This window comes from Contarinia nasturtii, unplaced genomic scaffold (assembly GCF_009176525.2).
Source record: "Contarinia nasturtii isolate CC-2019 unplaced genomic scaffold, AAFC_CNas_1.1 Cnas_scaffold_695, whole genome shotgun sequence".
Lineage (NCBI taxonomy): Eukaryota > Metazoa > Arthropoda > Insecta > Diptera > Cecidomyiidae > Contarinia > Contarinia nasturtii.
Window position 1 is genome coordinate 10670291 of NW_022198046.1, and position 21465 is coordinate 10691755.

The following is a 21465-nucleotide window of genomic DNA, read 5'->3' on the forward strand; positions in this document are numbered from 1 at the left end:
AAATACGTCTTATATCACAATTATCGTTGGTTTAATAAGCATATATCCTTCAGATTTCCACTCGCGTTCTGCAAAAAGAAATAAACAAACAACGATTTTTGTTCTTATGTTCGACTTAACATATTCTGTTTTATTTTACACGATTATAAACAATTTTTTGGCATTTTTTCTTTTCTTCGTTTCGTTCTTTTTAACGTTTTTTTCTTCTTTCATGACAAATTCACTTACTAACCAGACTGAAATAACAAAAAAAAACACTAACAATAAGGCGAATCCGAAGTGTTATGACTACATTTTACTGAAGCGATTCTAATTGCTTTCTTTTTACATTTAATCTTTTTCTTTATTCAATTTCCATTGTTCAATTGTGTTTGTTCATTCACAAGGCTTGTAGGGATCGCAAATGTTGAGTCTGATTGATTCTCTTCATCAAAACAACGCATGCCAATTGAACAACTTTCTTATTTTCCGAATGCACAAATAAAAAAAAATATTGTACAACCTACATGTTGAGATATTCATTTGTAATATGCACAAATGAGTCGATAATTCGTGTGTTGATTTGTTTTGATGGGATCATTTTACATTTTTTTCGCTTTCTTATTGTTCTTTTGTACGGATTTTTGAAGTTGATAGCCTTAATGCACATTTCAGTCTTTTTTCTTTGAATTTGAAAAATATGCTGCCTACACGTTCCATGCACTTCAAAATGCAGCGTGCATGTTGAAAATTAGAGGAGGTTTGTTGAACTGCCTACATTATTGGATGATATCGCTTTCAATACCTCTTCTTGTAATGTTGATGGCGGATCGGACAGTATATCTGTGGTGGTCGATAAATAACGTAGCTTATCGGAAACAGCTGCAAGAAACAAAAGAAAATATCGATTAGATCAACCACAACTTGTATAATTCATTTACATTTACCTGGACGAATTTCAACTAAAGAACAGTGTTGATCCACCCAAATCATTGCTGAACGATATAACTCGTCCATGCTGGCTACTGAAACTGTTGAATTGTATGAGTTCAAAAGTGGTTCGAATATTAGGCCAAGCTGAAATAAAAAAAATGCATTTTATTACTTTGAATATTGGAATGTAATTTTTTTTCGGATCGAATTATTGAGAAAAAAATTCGACTTACAATCCAAAACTTCCAATTCTGTAACGTTTTTTCTCTTACATATTCCGTATACATTTCTTTGACGCGACTCGTTCTCTGTCGTGACACTGGAGCTCCGTTTGCCGGCAGTACTGAGTGTAAATGACTGAAAAATAACAAATTAAAATCGACTTCATTCCGCAAAAATCGGAGATCAAACTCACTTTAACGAATTATTAAGAGCGTCTCGTTCTTTGCGTAGTGTGTCCATTTTTTGATTAACAGCATCCCGTTCGGCTCGTAGCTGCTTAATATATTCGGCGCCCTTTTGTAGCATAGCTGCCTTGCTCAATTTTGCATTTGGATTTTGATGCAATGTTGGTATGAGTGTGTGAAGCATATCAAAACCATTCTTGATATTATATCGTCGTTTTTGTTCAGCATGTATGTGTCCAACGCGTCGTTGCATTGATTCGCCGCTTGATCCAGGCGATAATTGTGACAGACTCACACCAGCACTGGGTGAACCAACAAATTTATTATCAGGTGATAATGGTTGAGAAAATTGTGTTGAAAATTGACTTTGGAATTGATTAATTTGTTTTTTCTGCTGTGTTTGTGACATCGTAATCTCGTTTGGTGTTACAACATTGGCGTTTTGAAGTACATTTGATTGCTGTAGATTTGTAACCGATGAACTACCGCCGCCCGAATTTGACGGTGACGTCAACAATTGGGCAAGAGTTTTTAGCATGGGTTCACTCGCAGCCGATTGCAGTGATGGTGTACTGTGATGTTGTTGCTTTGAAATCATTGAATTACTTCTGGCACGAATGCGATTCGATGTCGATGTCGATTTGGAGGCTTGGTACTTTGGCACAACAAACGATTCTTCACGCATTACCGGCAATTGCAACGTACTATTCATTGGTAGACTCTTTGAGCGGAACAATTCTTTATCCATTGCCGCTGTATTTACGCTAAGTTGTTGTGGTTGTTGCTGTTGATTCATTTGTGTTGCCACCGACTGTAGATTTCGTTGTGACAATTGCTGGTACGATGCACTTTTCATCGATTGTTGCAATGAATATGGTTTATAGGCGTTAGTTGGTGATCCGGTCGTTGTCATTTTATACGGATCCAGTTGACTTATATCAATGTCGGATGCATTCGATGTGCTTTTCATTGACAGCAGCGATAGAAGATTTGAGCTCGATTTAGCGGTTGAAGTTTGTGTTTGTGATGCCATTTGGGGTTGTTGCGTTGAATTTTGCATCATATTCATAACATTTGCATTCATTTGATTTTGTGGCACATTGAATGTATTATTTGATGTTAGATTCAATGCATTTGCATAGGTATTTGTGGTGGTTTGAATTGGTGATTGGACATTTTGTGAACCCAAATAATTTGTACTATTATAAATTGTTGTGCCACCAACACCGCTCATTGAGCTATTTAGTTGATTTTGTTGTTGCTGCTGTTGTATTTGAAGTTGCGTTCGATTTTGTTGTGCAAGCATTTGATTGTACAGATTTGTTTGATGTTGTGTAGGTGTTGATTTATCATAATTGTGTGGTTCACGTCGACCAAACAATTGTGACCGAAGACCACGTTCTTTGATCGGTATTCGCTTTTTGGCTCCAGTTAAATTGGATAAGTCGACATTTTGCGATTGAATTACCGCTTGATTTGTACTTGCACTCATGTATGGAGTACTTTGACTGAGCATTGATTGCGTTTGAATTTGTGATGGCACAACGTTACCACTTCGGCTCATTGTCAATTGATTCATTGGCGGTGGCATCGCTTGATTACCCTGATACGGTAAGATTGAAGCTTGGGATTGTGTATTGAATGGCAGCATATTTGCTGAATTTTGTGATTGTTGCATTGTTCGTGCAGAGGAAGCGCATATTAATGAGTCGGACAATTGATCGCGTGCATTTAAATTGGTCACATCGCTGATTGTCGTCTGTTGAATCATCGATGAATCCATCGGTTCTGATTCTGAAATTATGAAACCGGTATTATTCAATTTGATAAATGCTAAAAAAAATCCATTGCATACCCATTATCGCAGGAAAATCGTAGGAGATATCTCCTCTGTACATGCCGTCGTCGCTGCTCTCCTCGGGAACTGGTGGTAAACGCGACGATAAATGACTATTTATGAGTTCTGAAATACAAAACGAAAAAAGATAAATCAATGACGAATCAAATTGGAAGTGTTTAGTGTGCAATAATACCTTGCAACGGAAGTTCATTCATAAAATCCTCCAAGTTTGGTTGAAGTGGCCCCAAGCTTGGCTGAATAAAATCAGCAATGCCAGCTTTAGCTGTGAAACAATAAGCAAAAATATTTTGTAATTTGAGGAATAAGTTCAAAAACTAAAGTAAATTCATCAAAAATCAGTATTTAAAAAAAAAAAAAAGAATTCTCGAAACATACCAATTTCACGTGGATCCGGAAATGGAAACGGTGTTGAATTAATGGTTGAGAATAATGTATCAGCTGTCCAGCAGTAATCATCAATGCTCATTAAATTCTTATCACTGGTTGCCGGCGACCAATCGAATATATCAATTTCACTAACCTGCGCAAAATGTACGAATTAAATTTAGTCAATGTGTAACATGATAATTATTCAATATACGTTGTTTGTATGTGAAAACAAAATGCATGCGGTTACTCACTGTATCTAATATGGCATTTGCGAGCCCACGGTTACGATAAAATTTTCGCCATTTCATGTATTCGGCTTTAATAACGTCAAATTGTCGTTTCCAATATTTGCCCTCAAGTACGACTGATTCGGGTTTACTGTGTAGATCTACATCTAATGGTGACGCAAACTGACACACCAGTGTTTTTTTCTTCATTATAACTGGATATGAATAGCAAAATAAAATCGAATTACAAACACATTGATGATAATATAAGATTAAAAAAAAAACATACGAATAATTCGCGGAACTTACACTGCATATGCCAACATCGCCAAATCAAATTGTTCAATCGAATTTTATCTTTCCAACGCAGGCGAATTCCTTTAAAACTGTTCCATTTGGGTGATGTCAATTTTTGTCTACAATCAAAGTCGAACAACATGAAATAATAAAACAAAATTTACACACAATAAACTAACACTAATGACTAGATGATAAAATATTAAACTTCAAGCAAAATGAGAACGTGACTTTTTTTTGTCTCTGTGTGTCTATCTATCTTTGTTTGCTGTTATATTTTTTGCTGGCACCAAAACGAAAAAAACGCGGTTAAACAGTCATCGAGATAACATGGTGCAATTTTAGAAAAGATGACGTTTCTGGAATTTTGTTGACCTTTGTACTGTTGCCAAATTTTGAACCAGCTTGCTGATTGCTACGCGCTAATCTCATTGGAAATTTGACAAATTCTTTTCATTATAGCTTGATTTTGAGTTTTAATCAAATATTTCGAAGTAATTTAAATTAAAAATTAAATACAATTTGGTTGGTTTTTGCACCAAATCTTATCTTTATCTATTTGGTTTTCAATTTAAGAAAAATTATTTTGATCCAACAATAAATCAGTATAATTGTGTTGTAAATGTCAAATGAACGAGAAAAACGCCGAATATGTTTATAATATTGCTCATCATTATTTCGTATCTCCACGCAGAGAATTTCACGTGCTCAGTAGGAACAAAAAATTAATTATCGGTGGCAATGATTTTAAAAATTTAAAGAATTGATGAAGTAGCGCAAATATATTAAAAATAAACGGTAACCCACAAAATGAGTGCTGATTTTTTTTTCTCTCGTCATAAAAAAGCTATATATATATATATATGAATGAGAAGATCGCAAAATGTGCATAAGGATTGGTCATTTGCTGCGTACATTCAATATTTTAGCCAAGATCAAAGTGCAAACACATACATATATACTGGTGATATACAAGACCAGAAAATGTAAACAAAATAATTTGCCGCTTGTGCTGACTTTGCCGTCCCAATACTTCGCGGCCACAGTGAATTCAACACAAAAACAGAAACAGAAAGTGAGAAAGTGAGAGAGAGAGGGAGAAAATTAAAAATTCGCTTCTATTGGTTTTTATAGCAAGCTAAAGTGCATTCTGTCATCCGTTTACATTTGAATGTATTTATAGAAATGTTATTTAAATTTTATTTATGCTATCACCAATAAATGGCAACAAGAATCGACTAAGTACACAGAAAACTTGGTTCTGTGTCGATGTTTCACTATCTCACTGCCTCTCATTTTCGTTCGGCAATGGTTTTTTTTGCGCATACCCAAGAGACAGCTGAATTTCACATTATGCGATCAAAACAAAAATTTGCGAATAAAAGGAAAATATAAACAATACTTGTTGGTGGACACACTGCGTTTTTATGTGTTTAAAATTGATTATTCGTTGCTTATACACACAGCGGGATTTTGCTTTGAGAAATCCAAATAATTGCGTCTAGATTTTGCGATACTACATTTGTTTTTCGTTATCAATTTTCTATCTTCTGATACGGAAACTTACTTTCAATAGCACTTTTATCACAATTAGTTTTTTTATGAGGTGTCTATATCTGCCCAATACCTAATATGTATAGATAGTAATCACTATGGTAGAAAAAAAAAGTTTCCAGGCCAGAAAAAAAAGATCACAAACACTCTGTGTCTAGATGTTAAGTGAGCACCGTTTCTAATGTTGCGATGCAAATTGACCGAAAAGTAGCAAAGGGTGTACATAGAGGCCTTGGGAATATTAAGATAATGGTGATAATACACTTGATAAGCAGTACCATTTTTGAATCGGCGATGAAAAAAAAAGAAATCCCGTATATGGATTACACTGGCGCACTTTCTTTATGTGCCAATTAATTTCTATTCAGTGCGTACTTGAAATGTTGTCGACACAGATAAAGGGGCCAAAATAAAATTGAAAAAGAAGAAGACAAGGAAGAAAAATACGGTTTGCTTACAACTCTTGCGCTTAGATAATTATCAATTTGATTAAATATTTTCACTCGCGTGTCACTTTATATTTTGGCGCAATATTCATCTTCTTTCGGCGTGCGAATTACGAACGTTTTTTGCGATTAAAAAGGCATAAAACCAGAAAATATAGAAACGTAAAATTGACGAATGATAGCCTATTGACATCAATGAATCTCTATTTTACATCGAAATGTGAGATCATGCCAGCTCATATAGTCATAACCAACAAATCACTTCAATAATTTTCCTGCAACAAAATGCGCACGCGGAAAATTCCAATTTGTTTTCGATACAAATGAGCATGTCTGAAATTCAGTTGTGGACTTTGAGTTCGTTTTGTCTTTCAATCTACAAACACTAAAAATAGAAATTGTAATGTTAGAGTTATAATATTTTTTTGCCGTCGTAAAAGTGAAATATGCAAGTTAATCGCCAACTGAATTCCATTATCGCGTAGCAAACAACCTTTTGTCAACTTGAAAAATAGCGATATATAAAAATTTGCTATGATTTCGTTTGTTTTTGTACATTCCAGGGCGCACACACACACATCCATTTCTGGTTGAACTGCTGTGAACTTATCGATAACATGTTGAGTATGATAATTTTTCGATATGAGACACTCACCTGTATGCTAAATTCATGCATTTGAAGAGTTTCGCCAGCGAAATATCGATTACAGCATTGTTTGCTCTTGCATTTGTTGTGGCAATGGCATGGCTTTGATGGTTAGTACCCGATAATGCAACCACACCGGTGCATGTGTTTAATGGAACGATGGCACTGCCACCATCATCGTCGGGCATTGGTAATTCGGTGTCTTCATCATCTTGAGCTTCGGCTTCAAAGTGTGATACCATAAAATGGCCCGAATGTATTATCTCCTTTTCACGTTTGTCTGCCGTTTTTGCACTGTTCCGAAGTGCGGACGATGTTGGCGTTGGCGGCGACGGGGCTGAAACCGATGTTAGCCAAGAATCGCGCAGTAACTGCGCTTGATGTGACACACCTTGTGCCATTTTCTTCAGTGATTTATATTTACGTTTTCTGCTCGAGCACCACTCTTATCAAATCTAATAACACAAACGATAAAAGTTTTTTTTTATTAATTTTCGAGTAACGAAAATTGTGCGTAATCAATCATATGATGTATAAACACACATTGGTAAACAATTTATATGATATTGAATTTGGTTTCTTGTTCGAATGTAATTTTTTGTGGTATTTAATTAGGGAAAAATAAATATTTTTCTTATCAATTGCTGTTTTAATGATCCGAACTTGAAATTATCGATTTAAGACGGAATTTTTTAAGCTTATATTCGATGCAAGGTATTCGTAATAATTCGAGCAATTTTATCCACAAATCGAGTTTCTTTTTTTTACACAAACGACCAAATACCAACTCACGGAATAGCGCGGAATAGATACAATCAAATGCATTGAAAACGTCGCACTATTAAATCGAAACTATTTCAATCTATACACACAATAATTTGGGTAATCGATAATGACAACATTTTTGTGACATTACACAGACATTACGCTGTGCTGAAGATACACAATATCAGAAGATTTATATGGGGTTTTTTATGTGGCTGTGGCATACAAATAAAATGTAATCAATTACACTGCGGGCTTGTCTCGAACTTTTTATTAAATGTCTAACTCTCTCTCTATTTCTCGATGTGTATCCGATTTATAGTCGCATTGTCGACATCATTAATCTCAATTGAACTATTTATACAAAAACACAAATAGAATAACTTCTTTAACTTGTAATACGAAGGCTTTGTTTTCGATATATAATTTTTGTTTTGGTCGAGTGTTTCACTTACATGCAAATAGTAATAATTTATAGTTATCTAGCGACTATAAGACTTTGCTGTTATATCCTATCGAATTGACTATAGCGCCATTTCGCGTTTCGGCACGATATAATGTATATAAATTCAAAATGAACATGTGTGTTTGATTTGCGGGCTTGAAAAAAAAAACAAATTTTTTGTTTTGTTTTTACACTTTTCTCTTTCTAACTTGCTTCTATATCACACAACTCGATTTACAATATCCATTCATTTGGATTGACGCGCTTTACATAAACGTCTATGCGTGCAAATGGATCTATGTATTTGTTTCATGGATCAATTCATGAAAACACACAACCGAAAATATGTATGACGATATGAAATTTAAATGTCGTCGTTCTATTTTGTTGGTTTGGTCAAAATAAAAATAAATTTCCACGATGAGCCCGCTCAAACGAATTGCGAACCGAGCTCACACTCACTTCGAATTGGCTGTGTTATGATGTCTATAGCCGCGAATGTGCAAACCGAAACGATTTGAAAATATCTGATAACTCAAAGCGAAAAATGAAACAACAACAAAATATGAAAAAAAGGCCAGCGAATGAAGAAAAAAGATGATGAAGAAACAAATACGACAACGACAACAACAACAAAATGGACTGATAAATATAAATATTCATTTACTTTGCGCCTGACGTTTGTTTTTGTATGCAAAACACTATACACAATTGAAAGAAAAAAAAATGTAATGAGACTGACTGCAGAAAAATATCGTTTCGATGGTGCTCGAATTTAAGTTTTGTACACTTTTTCTGCACACACACACACACCAAACACTTGGTCGTGAACTTATGCGGCTGTTGAATCACTTCTGTCACATATTTTCTGATTGATTGAATCAAAAAAAAAAAATATTTGTTTCTCTCTGTTCGTCGTGTGCTCGGTTATGTGCTCTTTTACAGTTTAATCGTGCGATATCAGCAATTGGAAAAACAAATCCAAAGAACTATAAAAGTCCGATGATAATGATTTTTGTTTTTTTCGTTGACAAAAAAGAGAGAAGAAGACATACACACCGCACCAAACGAGCGATAATCGTTATTACGTTTGATTGTATGTAGCTTTCGATATTGCATGTACTCTTGTCACATGAGATAACACAAAATCGAAACGAAGCAACAAGAAAAATAATATCACTTTCAAAAGATAAATACCATATTATATTTCGGTTTTTGTGTCGTTTATTTATTCGATTCCGATTGTGATTTTGCAAGCCCCAGCTAGAATGTTTTTCTTCTCGCTTAATGTTGATGTACAGTCCGCATGGTTAATTTACAAATCATTGTAGTGGCGTGTTTTTTTCCTCTGTTGTGTGTATGTTATGCCACCAGTAAGTTTCCACTTCAAAAATAAACACAGAGATACAGTTCCTCTAACTACAACACTGTTGTCTTTTGTGAATGATATTTCTTTACTTAAATTTATTCTCTTGTCACATTTTACGTTTGCACCTCATAAATTTCATCAAATGATTTTTGTTTCACTACCCAAATCACATCAAACAATCGAAATTGATAGAAAACGAATAAATTTATTATACAAAATAGGCACATAACAAAAATGAACGGAAAAACCAACAAAAAAAACCAAACTCTCTCGACTATCTTCTGTCTTGTCGTGGTCGATGATAATAACTCGCTCTGTCTATACGTGCCCATACAAACACAACATTGTGGAACAACTACACATGCAACTAACACACGTCATCGTCTTTATTTATCTGAATACGTTATTGTATTGTGGCGAACGTATTCACGAAGTTAGCACGTAATACGAACGGTCGTTGTATTGGTGCCGTTCAAATAAAATACGGAAATGTCAAGTGCCAAACTAGAGAGCCCCTTTACTCTGTATGATTATTTCATTGAAACGCAATAATGATTTTGTTTTTAAAAACCTTCAACCGATCGTCATTCAAATGAAATGATTTCAATTGCGTCACACGAAAAATAAATTCATTGCATTAGTTTTTATTTTATTATCGGATTGATTTGAGTTTCAGCAACCTTAAAAACCAAACAAAAACACTGATAATAACATTCAAAACGTCATATTCATGCACGTTCGCCATCTGGTGCTGAATTTTATATGAAAACACAATTCATTTTGGGTACATACATATATATAACTGTGTTCAAAAATTTCAGTTGATTATCATATTTTATTTGAACTGACCTTGTATACGATATTCGAGTGGATTGGTATAACAAAACCAAGCAATAATTTTTCGTTGGGACTTTCTCTGGACGCGATTAACCAGTTTTGACTTTCTATTCACCGAAACGCAGAGTTCAAGATGTCAAAGTAAATGTCAAACCCATATGATATGAGCGTTTTGTTTTGATTAGATGTCGAACGTTGTTTTTATGGCTTAGAACGACAAACCGCATCTAGGAAGTTAAATAGAGGCAAGAGCAGCACTTTTTAGAGATAACGATCAAAACGATTCCACACATGCTTTATAACGTGTTGCATTCAAACATTTATATCAGTGTAAATTGTTCATCGAAATTCGATTTGACGTAAGTTTTATATTTCATAAATTTTCATTACACTGTATTTTATGTAGAAATGATTATTTTTGTTGATTTCATTTTTTCTTTCATTTTCACCAACCATATTGCATCATTCAAGTAATTAACTCACATTTTGTGGAAAATAATCTTATTTGATCTACAACGATTCTATATTCGTTGAATCTTTATTTATGTTATTTAGTTTATTTTAAACTGATGTAAAATTTTCCGATCTCACAATAGACACTTTTAACACGTGTACGTTATTCATGGCAATTTTCTTCGACAGCGAGAAAAAGAGAAGAAAAAAACAAATAATTTTTTGAATTAGTAATATACTAATTTAATGAAATGCAACAAGTGTCTGTGACATATTTTTATTTTTCGAAATAAAATAATAGAAAATTATTTACAGTCTGTTCACGTTCACTGTAAAAAGAAATGACGGAAACGATACCGTCTCCCGCAAAAATGAGAACAAATGTGTTAAGATAAATTCCACTGTTACCGGTGTGCAGAGCAAATTGTATATATGTGTAGCAAAACGCGTTTTGATCACCTGTTGTCGATTCGGTTTGGCCAAGAATTACTACAGAGACTAATTTATGTATTTAACGAGATTGTCTGGTTTGAAATTAAGTAGGCTTTTAACCGGTTTCCACGGTTTCCAATTCGGTCTATAGTTTCAAAGGTGAAAAATGCTTGTATTACATGAATTTTTGCGAACACACAATTTCAAATCATTATTTAACCCGATTGAAGTTTTTGAGAGATAAAACTTAATATAGTAGGAGATGTGAATAATTTGTGTAATAAATACACATGTATACATATAATTAAACTTAATATCAACTGTGGCCTACAGAGATACATTACATTGTGTATTAAATAATACGTCGTCAGTTGATCTGATAAATGAAAGATTTATATAATAAACACTAAATAGCAGTCTGTTATTTTTGTTAAACATTACATAAAAAAAATACGCGGTAAAATCAAATGAAGATGCGGTTATTCAGTATTGTGCGGTCAAATTTAAACTCAGTGCGGTCATATTTTCATCATTTTTCCAAATTTGTGTTCTAGAATTGACCGCAATTTACCGCAGTCATAGAAAATTTTATCGCACACACATAAACGTCAAAATCAAACAACCAATTCATCGTGTAGGAAAACATTTACGTCAAAAATATTATTTGATTTCAAATAATATAGAAGAACATTTTCGTGATTTGACCGCATATTTTTTGTGTGTAATTGTTCTCCTTTTTATTCTTAAAATATATTAAATGACTCTTATGTTTGTCTTTATTCCAGGTAGCACCGCGAACAAAAGAAATAATGGATCATTTATTCTTGGGTTCAGTTGCGCATTGTGAATCACGTGATTACCTGGAAACATTTGAAAATGGATTTGTTGCCATTGAAAAGGGCAAAATTATTGGTATTGGTGATCGTTCAGCGCTGCCACCTGATTATTTAAATTCATTGCCAGTGACTACTTTATCACCATCTCAATTTCTGCTGCCTGGTTTCGTAGACTGTCACATTCATGCGCCACAGTATCCAAATATCGGCTTAGGTTTGGATCTTCCGCTATTAAAATGGCTTGATACGTATACATTCCCGTTAGAATCGGCCTATAGCAATACTGATTTTGCCAAACAAGTCTACGAAGCGGTGGTGCGTCGAACAATCAATTGTGGGACCACTATGGCGTCGTATTTTGCTACCAACCACAAAGACAGTTCATTGATACTGGCATATGAAGCCACAAAACAAGGTAATGTTTTTTAAAATTATCGTAAAAGTCTGAAATAACTCTGAATTCTTTTATAAAAAAAGGTCAACGTGCTTTTGTTGGAAAGGTGTGCTCAAATAATGCATCGCCAGATTACTACATTGAAAAAACTGCGGATTCACTGCGAGATACTGAAACATTCATCAATGATGTGTTAAATTTGAATAATCCTTTAGTAAGACCTATCATCACACCACGATTCGCATTGTCTTGCACATCGGAGTTGCTGAATGGATTGAGTGATTTGGCTGCCAAATATGGATTGAATATTCAATCCCATATTTCAGAGAATTGTGGTGAGATTGAAGCGGTTAAAGACATCTTCAAGAAAGAAACATACACCGAAGTCTATGAAGATACTAAATTGATGACGAGCAAATGCATTATGGCACACGGGGTACACTTGGAAGATGAAGAATTGCAACTTTTCAAAAAGTATGGCACTTCAGTGGCCCATTGTCCAACATCGAATATAAAGCTGAGATCCGGTTTATGCGATGTACGCCGCTTGTGGAATGCTGGCATTAAAGTTGGACTAGGAACCGATGTTTCAGGCGGTCATAATGCTTCGATGCTCGTCGCAATTCAAGATGCATTGAATGTGTCACACTGTTTGAATATATTTAAAAAGCAACACATTTTTGGATCCGGAAGGATTCAAAATCCGAACGACAATAGCAATAAGAACTATGAACCATTGGAGTACAAACACGCTTTGTATTTAGCCACATTGGGCGGTGCGCATGCATTATCCCTCGATAGTGTATGCGGGAACTTTGCAGTCGGGAAGGATTTTGACGCATTATTAGTTGACATATCCAAAGCACCATTGGATCTATTTGATATTCCAGCTTCCGTTAATGAAAAATCGATCGCATCACATGGTCGTGTGGATAAAATGGTTCAAAAGTTTTTGTATGCCGGTGACGATCGAAATATTGTCAAGGTTTTCATTGCAGGCAAGCAGGTGAAGAACGACCATTCCATCTAGCATTCCATTCAGTTTTTATTTTGTAATACTGCCAAAACTATTCTTTACCAAAGAAAGTGCTATGTATTCCATCGGTTTGTTACTTTTTTAATTAGTTTCTTTTTTATGTTCAGAGTAAATATTCATTAAAAAAAATGAAAAAGAAAAGGTTATATTTTAATTATTCGTGAACAACTTTTCAATGCCGTGAGTTCGTGGTGGACTCTTTATTACCGTGAGTTCGTACGTGTACTTAAAACGAGCTATAATTGGAAAAATCATGCACAAATTAAATATTGGTGTAATGATTGAAATTAACTCAATTTTTTTAAGTTATTATAATTGAGAGACGTTGTTTTTATTTTGTAATGCTATTTGGAGCCTACAGACTTAATTAAGTTAGTAAATCTTAAATTCTACTATGTCTATTTTGTTGGATTGCTAATGCATTTCTAATTTTGTATTTGTTTGTTTTTTGTTTTTATTTCACGTTGACAAATAAGATATTCTTTTAATAACAGATTTTAGTTTGTTTGCTTGTGTGTAAATAAAATGAAATTAAATTTCACATTAGATAAAATATATCTGGTCAACCAATAAAACAATCAAAGATAATAATATTAATAATAATAATAATGATAATACATGCTTAGAAAAGTGTATTTGTGTGTGTGTGTTTTCATTTTGAGTAATGAATAAAAGTTGAAAAGGTGTTGTTTGCGCTCGTGCAGTCGCTATATTATATATATGGTGAGGATCTTAAGAAAATGTTGGATTAGCAAATAAATGTTGTTTGTTTTCGTGTATGCAAAGCTTTTGCTAAAAAGAAATTTGATCAATGACTTCGATTGAGTGGCTGGTTTTGAGTAAATGCGCAAATTTTAATAAAATTGGGACCGAGTGTATTTTTAGAAAAGATCTGCAACATTCGCCGGCATTTCCTATGAAGATAAAGAATAAAAAAATGACAGAAAACGATTTACAGTCTCGATCAGTGCAAAAATAAATTACGGAAACTATACCTCGATACGAGTATTGTAGAAGGTTTCAATGTCTTGCAGAGTACGTTTATCCTTTTCTGTTACAAAATTGATGGCAACACCTTTGCGTCCAAAACGACCTCCGCGACCAATCCTATAATAAAATTTATTGAAATATGTTTTCGATCGTTTCAAATAGAAAAATCAAAAAATTTGGATTTCTCATGTCACTGACCTGTGTATATAATTTTCCCGATTCGATGGCAAATCATAATTTATGACCAACGAAACTTGTTGCACGTCAATACCTCGTGCCAGTAGATCAGTTGTAATTAATACTCGCGATGATCCACTTCGGAATTGTTTCATGATCAAATCACGTTCTCGCTGATCCATGTCGCCATGCAATGCCGACACCGTAAAATTATTTGCACTCATCTCTTCCGTCAAATAGTCGACTTTGCGTCGTGTATTACAAAATATAACGGATTGTGTAATTGACAACGTTTCGTATAAATCACATAGGGTGCCAATTTTCCAATCTTCGCGTTCGACATTCACAAAAAATTGTTTGATGCCCTCCAATGTGAGCTCTTCCTTCTTAACAAGAATTCGAACCGGTTCGCGCATAAAATACTTGCTCACATCTAAAACATCATTCGGCATTGTTGCTGAGAGCAAAATTACTTGGACATCAGACGGTAACAATTTAAAAACATCGTAAATTTGATCCTTGAAACCTCTGCTTAGCATCTCGTCGGCTTCGTCGAGCACAAATAGCTTGATAGATTTAGTGCGAAGCACTTTTCGGCTAATCATATCATACACGCGACCAGGAGTGCCTACCACAATATGGGTTCCCATGTCCAATTTGCGCATATCCTCATTCACATTGGTTCCGCCGATGCATCTGAAATTCAAAACCATTCTATTGTACTCAAACATACTTACAATCACAAAGAGGTATCAAATTTACATGAAAATATTTACGCTAAACATTCACTTACGCTAAACACTCCGCGTTCATGTAGTCACCAAGAGCGATGACCACTTTTTGAATTTGCGTTGCAAGTTCGCGCGTGGGTGCCAAAATCAATGCCTGGCAATCAAGAATCGATGTGTCGATTTGTTGCAGAATTGCTATAGAGAATGTAGCCGTTTTTCCGGTACCTTAACACGCCATGTAGTACATCAGAAAAAGCACCATAATTCCAATTGAATTAGACATCATAAAGCAAAGCCAACATTTAGCATTGAATATTTAAATAAAGCCGATTTTCAATCAATTTATACCTGATTGTGCCTGGGCGATAACATCACGACCACGAACACACGGCAAAATTGCGCGCTGTTGAATGGCCGACGGCCGCTCAAACCCATAACCATAAATCCCACGTAAAAGTTCCTCTTTCAAACTCATATCATCAAAATTGTCAATAATCTCACTCCAATTGCTCTCGATAATTTGAATACCATCCGGTTCCAAACCGCTCGGGTGATACATGTCAGAATCGTTGATTGAATCATCATTTCTGCTTGAAAAAATAAACATGACCAAATTCAAAATAAAAATTAAAATTAACTTGAGAAAATTTTAAAAGTTAAATAATAATTGAATTTTTTATTTATAAAAAATTTCATCAAATAAAATCGATGGATTTGGCTAGATTAAAAAAAAAACAAAGCAATGACAACCACATCAAAATAATAATATTCTTCCGAAAAATGCATTTTCATTTGAAAACTGGTCATTAAAATGGACTTGTTGATGAAAATGCACAAAATTTGGCCAATAATTCCACAATAAAATCAAAAGACGCCATATTTATCACGGTTATATGCAGAATAGTGATGTCGCCGCTACAGATGCACACTTTAAACCGTCACTGTCTCACAGTCTACTTCTTCTTCTTGTTCGCTTTCCAATTGATTTTTTAAAAAAAAGCTTTTCAATCAACACACCAAATACTGCACCGGGTCAATAATAATTCGTTCAACAAACATGACATCCAATAGAAAATCAAACACTTTTATTATTTGTCAACAATTTACCTTCGATCATACAAATAGGACATTGTTCACAAAATGCAATTGAAATATGTGTGTGGGCAAATTACAATGGAATATCTATTAAAAACTTGCTCTTCTTTCTGTTCTTCGTACAAATTACAAATTCTGTTCAAAATTCCTGCTTCTGGTTGTTTTGTGTGCTATAATTGCACTGGTGAAAAAATTGCGCTGTAGTTGTAATTGTATCAAACATCTCTCGCTCGCTTTCTCTCCATGCACAATACACAAGCAAATCGACGTGCTACATATGAATTACATACATGCATATTTTTCTGATGCTCACATAGGCGCCGTTTTCATCAACACACCGAAAAATTGGCAAATTCAACGCCAATAAACAATGTTTGTTGTTTTTTTTTTACTTCTTCTCTTCTTCGGCTTGTATTCTTCAATTCAACAGCAACCGCACAAACATATACATACTCAATCCGTCTCTCATTGAGAAACGCATTTGAAATTGCATATATTCGCGTTTGTTTACTTCAAACATACAGCCCGATTGTGTAATAGTATTCACACTTTTAAGAGAATATACCTTTTATTGCTGTCTTCGCTACTGCTACTGCTGCTACTGCTACATATGTGTGTCGTTGTTTGTTTCGCGTTCGTTTTCTTTTTGTTTTTGTTTTGTTCGGACACCGACAGAATTCTTACAGTGGATGACGAGTGTGCGTATTATACATGGAATTATGACAATTTGTTGCTCGTTACTTCAACCAGAACATTGCACTTTATTGCATTTCATTCGTTGAAATTATAAAAAAAATATATTCTAAAAATTATTAAAATGGCCAAAGTATTTTTCCCAATATAGAAAACTTTCTATAAATATTTTTGTGGTAAAGAATAAACAGAAAAAACATAATGTCCAATAAAAGAACAAATGAAAAAAATATTTAAACAGCTGATGCGCAGTTTCTACAAACGAAATATAACGCTTCGCAACGGATAGCAACGCAATATTGGTGAAAGTGTTATACAGCTTTCTCGTTGATTCGTGTTTGTAAACAAATTTGAATTGCTTTTTATATGTAACTGCCGGTTGCCGCCTTGCATTTGCCGGAGCTTTGATTCTGTACCATTTTTTGCTGGTCTTTTAAAATGATACATTTTGGACATTTTCCTTTTCTGTAGAAAAATTGGACTTTTTATTTTCCTTTCTTTTTTTTACTTTTTACATCTAAAATTAAACTTAAATACGTATGTAATATTTAGAGCTAAGAAATTCTGGCTAGATGAATTGAAATTTTATTGTCTTTCGTGGAAAATTCAGAGTTTTAATTTATCTCTAAAAAAATTGACCTTAGACCCTACAAATTGATACATACAAAACTCCTAAAACTGTTAAGAACACAAAAAAGTATTAAATAACTACTCTTATCGTCTATTTTTAGTTATCACAATAAAATGTAGGTTTACCAAACAATTGCCAAAGGCAGTGGCTGAACTGGATTTCATTTTGTTTCGTTAAGAACGCTTTGTGGGTATCTCACGTATTTATTTACATGAAATAATGTTTGGAGGCTTTTTCTCTCTGTTTATTCGATTCCATGGATATGAAAAATGTAAGCCGAACAGTGAACACTGTAACGATTACATAAGTAAAAAAAGAACTGAAAATAGGGTGCCGAGGTAAATAAGAAAAGTTACGTTGTATATGGATATTTTCCCCCAATTTTCATATGAAGCATCAACATTTCAGCCATTATGTCAAACGAAACGGGAATATTTTATGTTTCTCAATAAACTAGTGGTTGGAGTTTCTTATGTATATATTGACTTTTCTTCCTGTGCCATGATTAGAATTCGTCATGGTGTTTTGATGGCTTGAAGCTCCCAATTTATTATATATTTCATGTCATTTCAAATGCTTACGGTTGTAAAACTAAGAATTGCTTGATATAAGTTTGTTGATAATAAATTGGATAATATAGTAAGAGGGGATCTATTGAGAACGAAATATAATATTTTTAAGCTCTTCAATCATGAAAAATTAATTTATTTTCGTTTTGAAAAAAAATCGAATCGAATTTCGAAGTCAAGAACCCTAACAACAAAAATATATCGCAAAATTTTAAATAAACAACGACTTCATGCACAATATTTTTGAAATTCAGCGATACGATTCTGTGTTGTTCATTTTTAAAGATAAAAAGAGCTATTTGAACAACCAAATAGACGAAACATGGAATTGGATCGTTCAACTTTCGAAGCTTACACCTTTTCTTATTGCAGCTATTAAGAAAATGCTCAAAGTACATTCAAATAATACCGTTCGATGTCGCAAATAATCTGCATCTTCTTTGATGATTCAGGTTAAACATATATAGTAAATAATTTTTTGTACAGTAGAGGCAAACAGAGTCGAAAGTGTATCAAAAATATGCAGAATTTGGAACAAATGTATCAAGATATTTTTTGTTAGACATATAGCAATGACGCATATCCACACAATTCGCATAGTATCATATTTCTCATAGCAATGCATATAAAAAAGAAAGCAACGATAAATACAGCAACAAAGTTAAACCTTTTAATACGATACGTACCTCCCAATCAATAAAATTAATTTTGCCGCTCAAAGCATTTTACACGATTTTACCAGTACTCATAGCTTGTATTGGAATCTCTCTATTTTATTCACGATTGTGGAAAGAAATTTTGCTTCCCGGCAATTCTACTAATGGAAGGTTTGACTGCTAAAAGCGATGACACCCCGACAGATTCAGAGCTGTTATTGGCACCGGAGAAATGCGACCTGCACTTATTCCACATGGAAGTGATAAAAATCTTTTTATTGTGCCATACAAGATGGATCATTCAAAATTCCTTCTGTGACTCAAATGACGTTAAAAACTTGCCCGTCACAACAACCGTTCATTTATTTGGAATTATTAAAATGTTGCACATGTATATCTTGTTCATTTTTCTTTTCATTCATTCGATATGTATATTATAAATAAAATATTGACGATGCAAACAAATGGTTTAAGAGTTTTTTTTTGCAACATATGGCCCTTGAAAAAAATACACATGACACAGATTCGATTGCGTTTTAATTATTAAATTAACTTTGATCGTAGTCAGTCTGAATTTAAAGTTCTTAGCGAAATATCTTCCAATAATTAATTGTTAACAATAAATACCAATTAATTTTATTCAAAAATTGAAATGGATAGAGCAAATCTAGAAGATTCATATACACTTTTACCAAGTGATGAAGAAAATGTGATTAATAAAGAAATTGAAAAAGAAGTTAACGATGAACATTTTCAAGAAACTTCGCCTCAATTGTGGCGAAAAATCGGAAGTGCATTATTTTATGGCATCACCTCTTTTTTACTAACTGTTGTAAATAAAACGGTACTTACATCATGGCACTTCCCATCGTTTCTTGTGATTAGCATCGGACAGTTGGCAGCCACCGTTATTGCATTATACATTGCTAAAATCATGGGTGTAGTTTCAATTCCAAATTTCCACCGAGAAATACCGAGAAAAGTGATGCCATTGCCAATTGTTCACTTTGGTAATATTTGAACGTTGAAAATCTGTAAAATTTGAAGAGTAAAAATTGTGTTTATATTTTTTACTAAAGGAAATATGGTGACTGGATTGGGTGGAACACAAGCAATCAGTTTGCCAATGTTCACAGCGTTTAGACGTTTTTCAATTTTGATAACGATGATATTGGAGTACAAGATTTTGGGCGTTCAACCATCGTTGGCGGTTCAAATGAGCGTTTGGTGCATGTTGAGCGGGACAATGTTAGCCGCGATCGACGATCTAACATTTACAATTGAGGGTTATTCATATATTATGTTGGCGAATTTTATGACAGCCGCTTATGGTGTTTATATCAAACAAAAATTGAACACGGTTGATATTGGAAAATATGGAATTATGTTTTATAATTCCTTGATTATGATTTTGCCTGCTTTGTTATTGGCATGGCTCACTGGCGACTTGCATACAGCCTCCAAATATAAACACTGGGCGGAACCATTGTTTTTCGTACAATTTTTATCAACTTGTTTTATGGGCTTCATTTTAACATACAGTACATTTCTTTGTACACAATATAATTCAGCGTTGACTACCGCAATGGTCGGTTGTATAAAAAATGTATTTGTTTCGTATATTGGAATGTATATCGGTGGCGATTATGTATTCTCATGGTTGAATTATATTGGAATAAATATCAGTATAATCGGCAGTATTTACTACACCTATATCATATTTGCTAAAAAAGACCAACCGACCCCACAAGTGAAAACTAATCAGAAATATAACGACATGATATGAAGAAACCGTTATGTCACATGTTTATACTTTATTTATATTGTGCTTGTATGTTTTGTTTAGATAATGTTTTGATTCAAAACTTTTGAATAAAAAAAAAAAATATTGATAAGGCTTAGTTTGTAAAGAACAACAAAAAATGTGTGTTAGTCTTTTCTTTTTGTTGATCATTCCAACATTGCTATGACAATTGATAAGTAGTTGTTGTTCAAGCAGTTTTAAAATTCATAAAACCATGTCACATCAATTCTATTTCTTCCAAAAAATTGGTAATAGAATGGTCGCATTTGATGCTGACGAAAGAAGTAGAGAGAAAAAAATGAATTAACGGTAAACACCTCAATACAAAAGCCGCTTCATCTCGCGGTTACAATGCAATGCTCAAATGCTTAATGCATTGTGCCACGTGTAAGTGCTTAGTGTTGTTCTGAGTTCAGTTCGTTGTTCCTGTTTCCAAAAAGCGGTGCGCACAACCAAACAAAAATTCGAAAAGTTCTTTGAACCCTACACACTCAATCGGTATATATCAAACATGCGATGAGAGATGGAACGAACATGAAAAGCAAATCATCGTATTTATAGGAAAAAATGGGTCAATTGAGTTGTTCATAAGTGTGTGCATGCGTATAACAAAAACAACGTATTATTTTTTTTTATGTAAAAGCATATATAGATAATCTATGGTGCGGACACAAGGCGCAACAATCGCATTCTATTTCTATTTCTGGAGTAAACGCATCGCACGCATTAGAGTCCCCGATATCGTAGAAAAACAACTAAAAATTGGTAGAACAGTCGACGCATTTGGCATGTCATCGTTCATATCGTCTACATTGCGCCGTTCACACATAAAA

The 21465-nt window shown here is 34.0% G+C and overlaps 4 protein-coding genes across 11 annotated transcripts; 2 read left to right on the forward strand and 2 right to left on the reverse strand.

Annotated features, from left to right (window-relative positions):
• Nucleotides 1–95: 95 nt before the first annotated feature.
• On the reverse strand, nucleotides 96–9719 carry LOC116341347 (MLX-interacting protein). 4 transcript variants are annotated; one of them, XM_031768342.1, is made up of 11 exons: nucleotides 9127–9719; nucleotides 6729–7174; nucleotides 4086–4192; nucleotides 3801–3991; nucleotides 3556–3700; nucleotides 3353–3442; nucleotides 3175–3282; nucleotides 1328–3113; nucleotides 1146–1269; nucleotides 927–1056; nucleotides 96–861 (listed from the first exon to the last, which is right to left on the reverse strand). In XM_031768342.1, the coding sequence occupies exons 2-11, from the start codon at nucleotides 7118–7120 to the stop codon at nucleotides 731–733; spliced, it is 3204 nt and encodes a 1067-aa protein (XP_031624202.1). In that variant the 5' UTR covers nucleotides 7121–7174; nucleotides 9127–9719; the 3' UTR covers nucleotides 96–730. The 4 variants fall into 4 exon arrangements, with proteins under 4 accessions (XP_031624202.1, XP_031624204.1, XP_031624203.1 ...); XM_031768344.1 differs by lacking the exon at nucleotides 9127–9719 and adding an exon at nucleotides 8597–8775; XM_031768343.1 differs by lacking the exon at nucleotides 9127–9719 and adding an exon at nucleotides 7940–8381.
• A 380-nt stretch (nucleotides 9720–10099) lies between these two features.
• Nucleotides 10100–14065, forward strand: LOC116341349 (guanine deaminase). Of its 3 annotated transcripts, none has more exons than XM_031768346.1 (3): nucleotides 10100–10494; nucleotides 11806–12271; nucleotides 12334–14065. In XM_031768346.1, the coding sequence occupies exons 2-3, from the start codon at nucleotides 11830–11832 to the stop codon at nucleotides 13278–13280; spliced, it is 1389 nt and encodes a 462-aa protein (XP_031624206.1). In that variant the 5' UTR covers nucleotides 10100–10494; nucleotides 11806–11829; the 3' UTR covers nucleotides 13281–14065. The 3 variants fall into 3 exon arrangements, with proteins under 3 accessions (XP_031624206.1, XP_031624209.1, XP_031624207.1); XM_031768349.1 differs by lacking the exon at nucleotides 10100–10494 and adding an exon at nucleotides 10588–10605; XM_031768347.1 differs by lacking the exon at nucleotides 10100–10494 and adding an exon at nucleotides 11275–11386.
• On the reverse strand, nucleotides 13347–16879 carry LOC116341350 (eukaryotic initiation factor 4A-like). Of its 3 annotated transcripts, none has more exons than XM_031768352.1 (6): nucleotides 16845–16879; nucleotides 15533–15771; nucleotides 15247–15409; nucleotides 14475–15149; nucleotides 14282–14393; nucleotides 13347–14200 (listed from the first exon to the last, which is right to left on the reverse strand). In XM_031768352.1, the coding sequence occupies exons 2-6, from the start codon at nucleotides 15741–15743 to the stop codon at nucleotides 14168–14170; spliced, it is 1194 nt and encodes a 397-aa protein (XP_031624212.1). In that variant the 5' UTR covers nucleotides 15744–15771; nucleotides 16845–16879; the 3' UTR covers nucleotides 13347–14167. The 3 variants fall into 3 exon arrangements, with proteins under 3 accessions (XP_031624212.1, XP_031624210.1, XP_031624211.1); XM_031768350.1 differs by lacking the exon at nucleotides 16845–16879 and adding an exon at nucleotides 16292–16538 and having other exon boundaries at nucleotides 15533–15774; XM_031768351.1 differs by lacking the exon at nucleotides 16845–16879 and adding an exon at nucleotides 16292–16537.
• Nucleotides 16880–19405: 2526 nt separating this feature from the next.
• LOC116341351 (UDP-sugar transporter UST74c-like) lies at nucleotides 19406–20623 on the forward strand. Its single transcript, XM_031768353.1, has 2 exons — nucleotides 19406–19838; nucleotides 19908–20623. The coding sequence occupies exons 1-2, from the start codon at nucleotides 19481–19483 to the stop codon at nucleotides 20612–20614; spliced, it is 1065 nt and encodes a 354-aa protein (XP_031624213.1). The 5' UTR covers nucleotides 19406–19480; the 3' UTR covers nucleotides 20615–20623.
• The last annotated feature ends 842 nt before the right edge of the window (nucleotides 20624–21465 follow it).

Excerpts from the sequence above, each read along its gene's own strand:
- LOC116341347 (XM_031768342.1), bottom strand. The coding sequence starts at position 7,120 with ATGGCACAAGGTGTGTCACATCAAGCGCAGTTACTGCGCGATTCTTGG. Across the intron at positions 3,701-3,800 it reads CAAATGCCATATTAGATACA|GTTAGTGAAATTGATATATT; the intron begins GTGAGTAACCGC and ends CATTTTGCGCAG. Across the intron at positions 1,057-1,145 it reads AGAATTGGAAGTTTTGGATT|CTTGGCCTAATATTCGAACC; the intron begins GTAAGTCGAATT and ends TTTTTATTTCAG.
- LOC116341349 (XM_031768346.1), top strand. The coding sequence starts at position 11,830 with ATGGATCATTTATTCTTGGGTTCAGTTGCGCATTGTGAATCACGTGAT. Across the intron at positions 12,272-12,333 it reads ATATGAAGCCACAAAACAAG|GTCAACGTGCTTTTGTTGGA; the intron begins GTAATGTTTTTT and ends TTATAAAAAAAG.
- LOC116341350 (XM_031768350.1), bottom strand. The coding sequence starts at position 16,314 with ATGTCCTATTTGTATGATCGAAG. Across the intron at positions 15,775-16,291 it reads TCCTATTTGTATGATCGAAG|CAGAAATGATGATTCAATCA; the intron begins GTAAATTGTTGA and ends TATTTTTTCAAG. Across the intron at positions 15,410-15,532 it reads TATCGCCCAGGCACAATCAG|GTACCGGAAAAACGGCTACA; the intron begins GTATAAATTGAT and ends TGGCGTGTTAAG.
- LOC116341351 (XM_031768353.1), top strand. The coding sequence starts at position 19,481 with ATGGATAGAGCAAATCTAGAAGATTCATATACACTTTTACCAAGTGAT. Across the intron at positions 19,839-19,907 it reads ATTGCCAATTGTTCACTTTG|GAAATATGGTGACTGGATTG; the intron begins GTAATATTTGAA and ends TTTTTACTAAAG.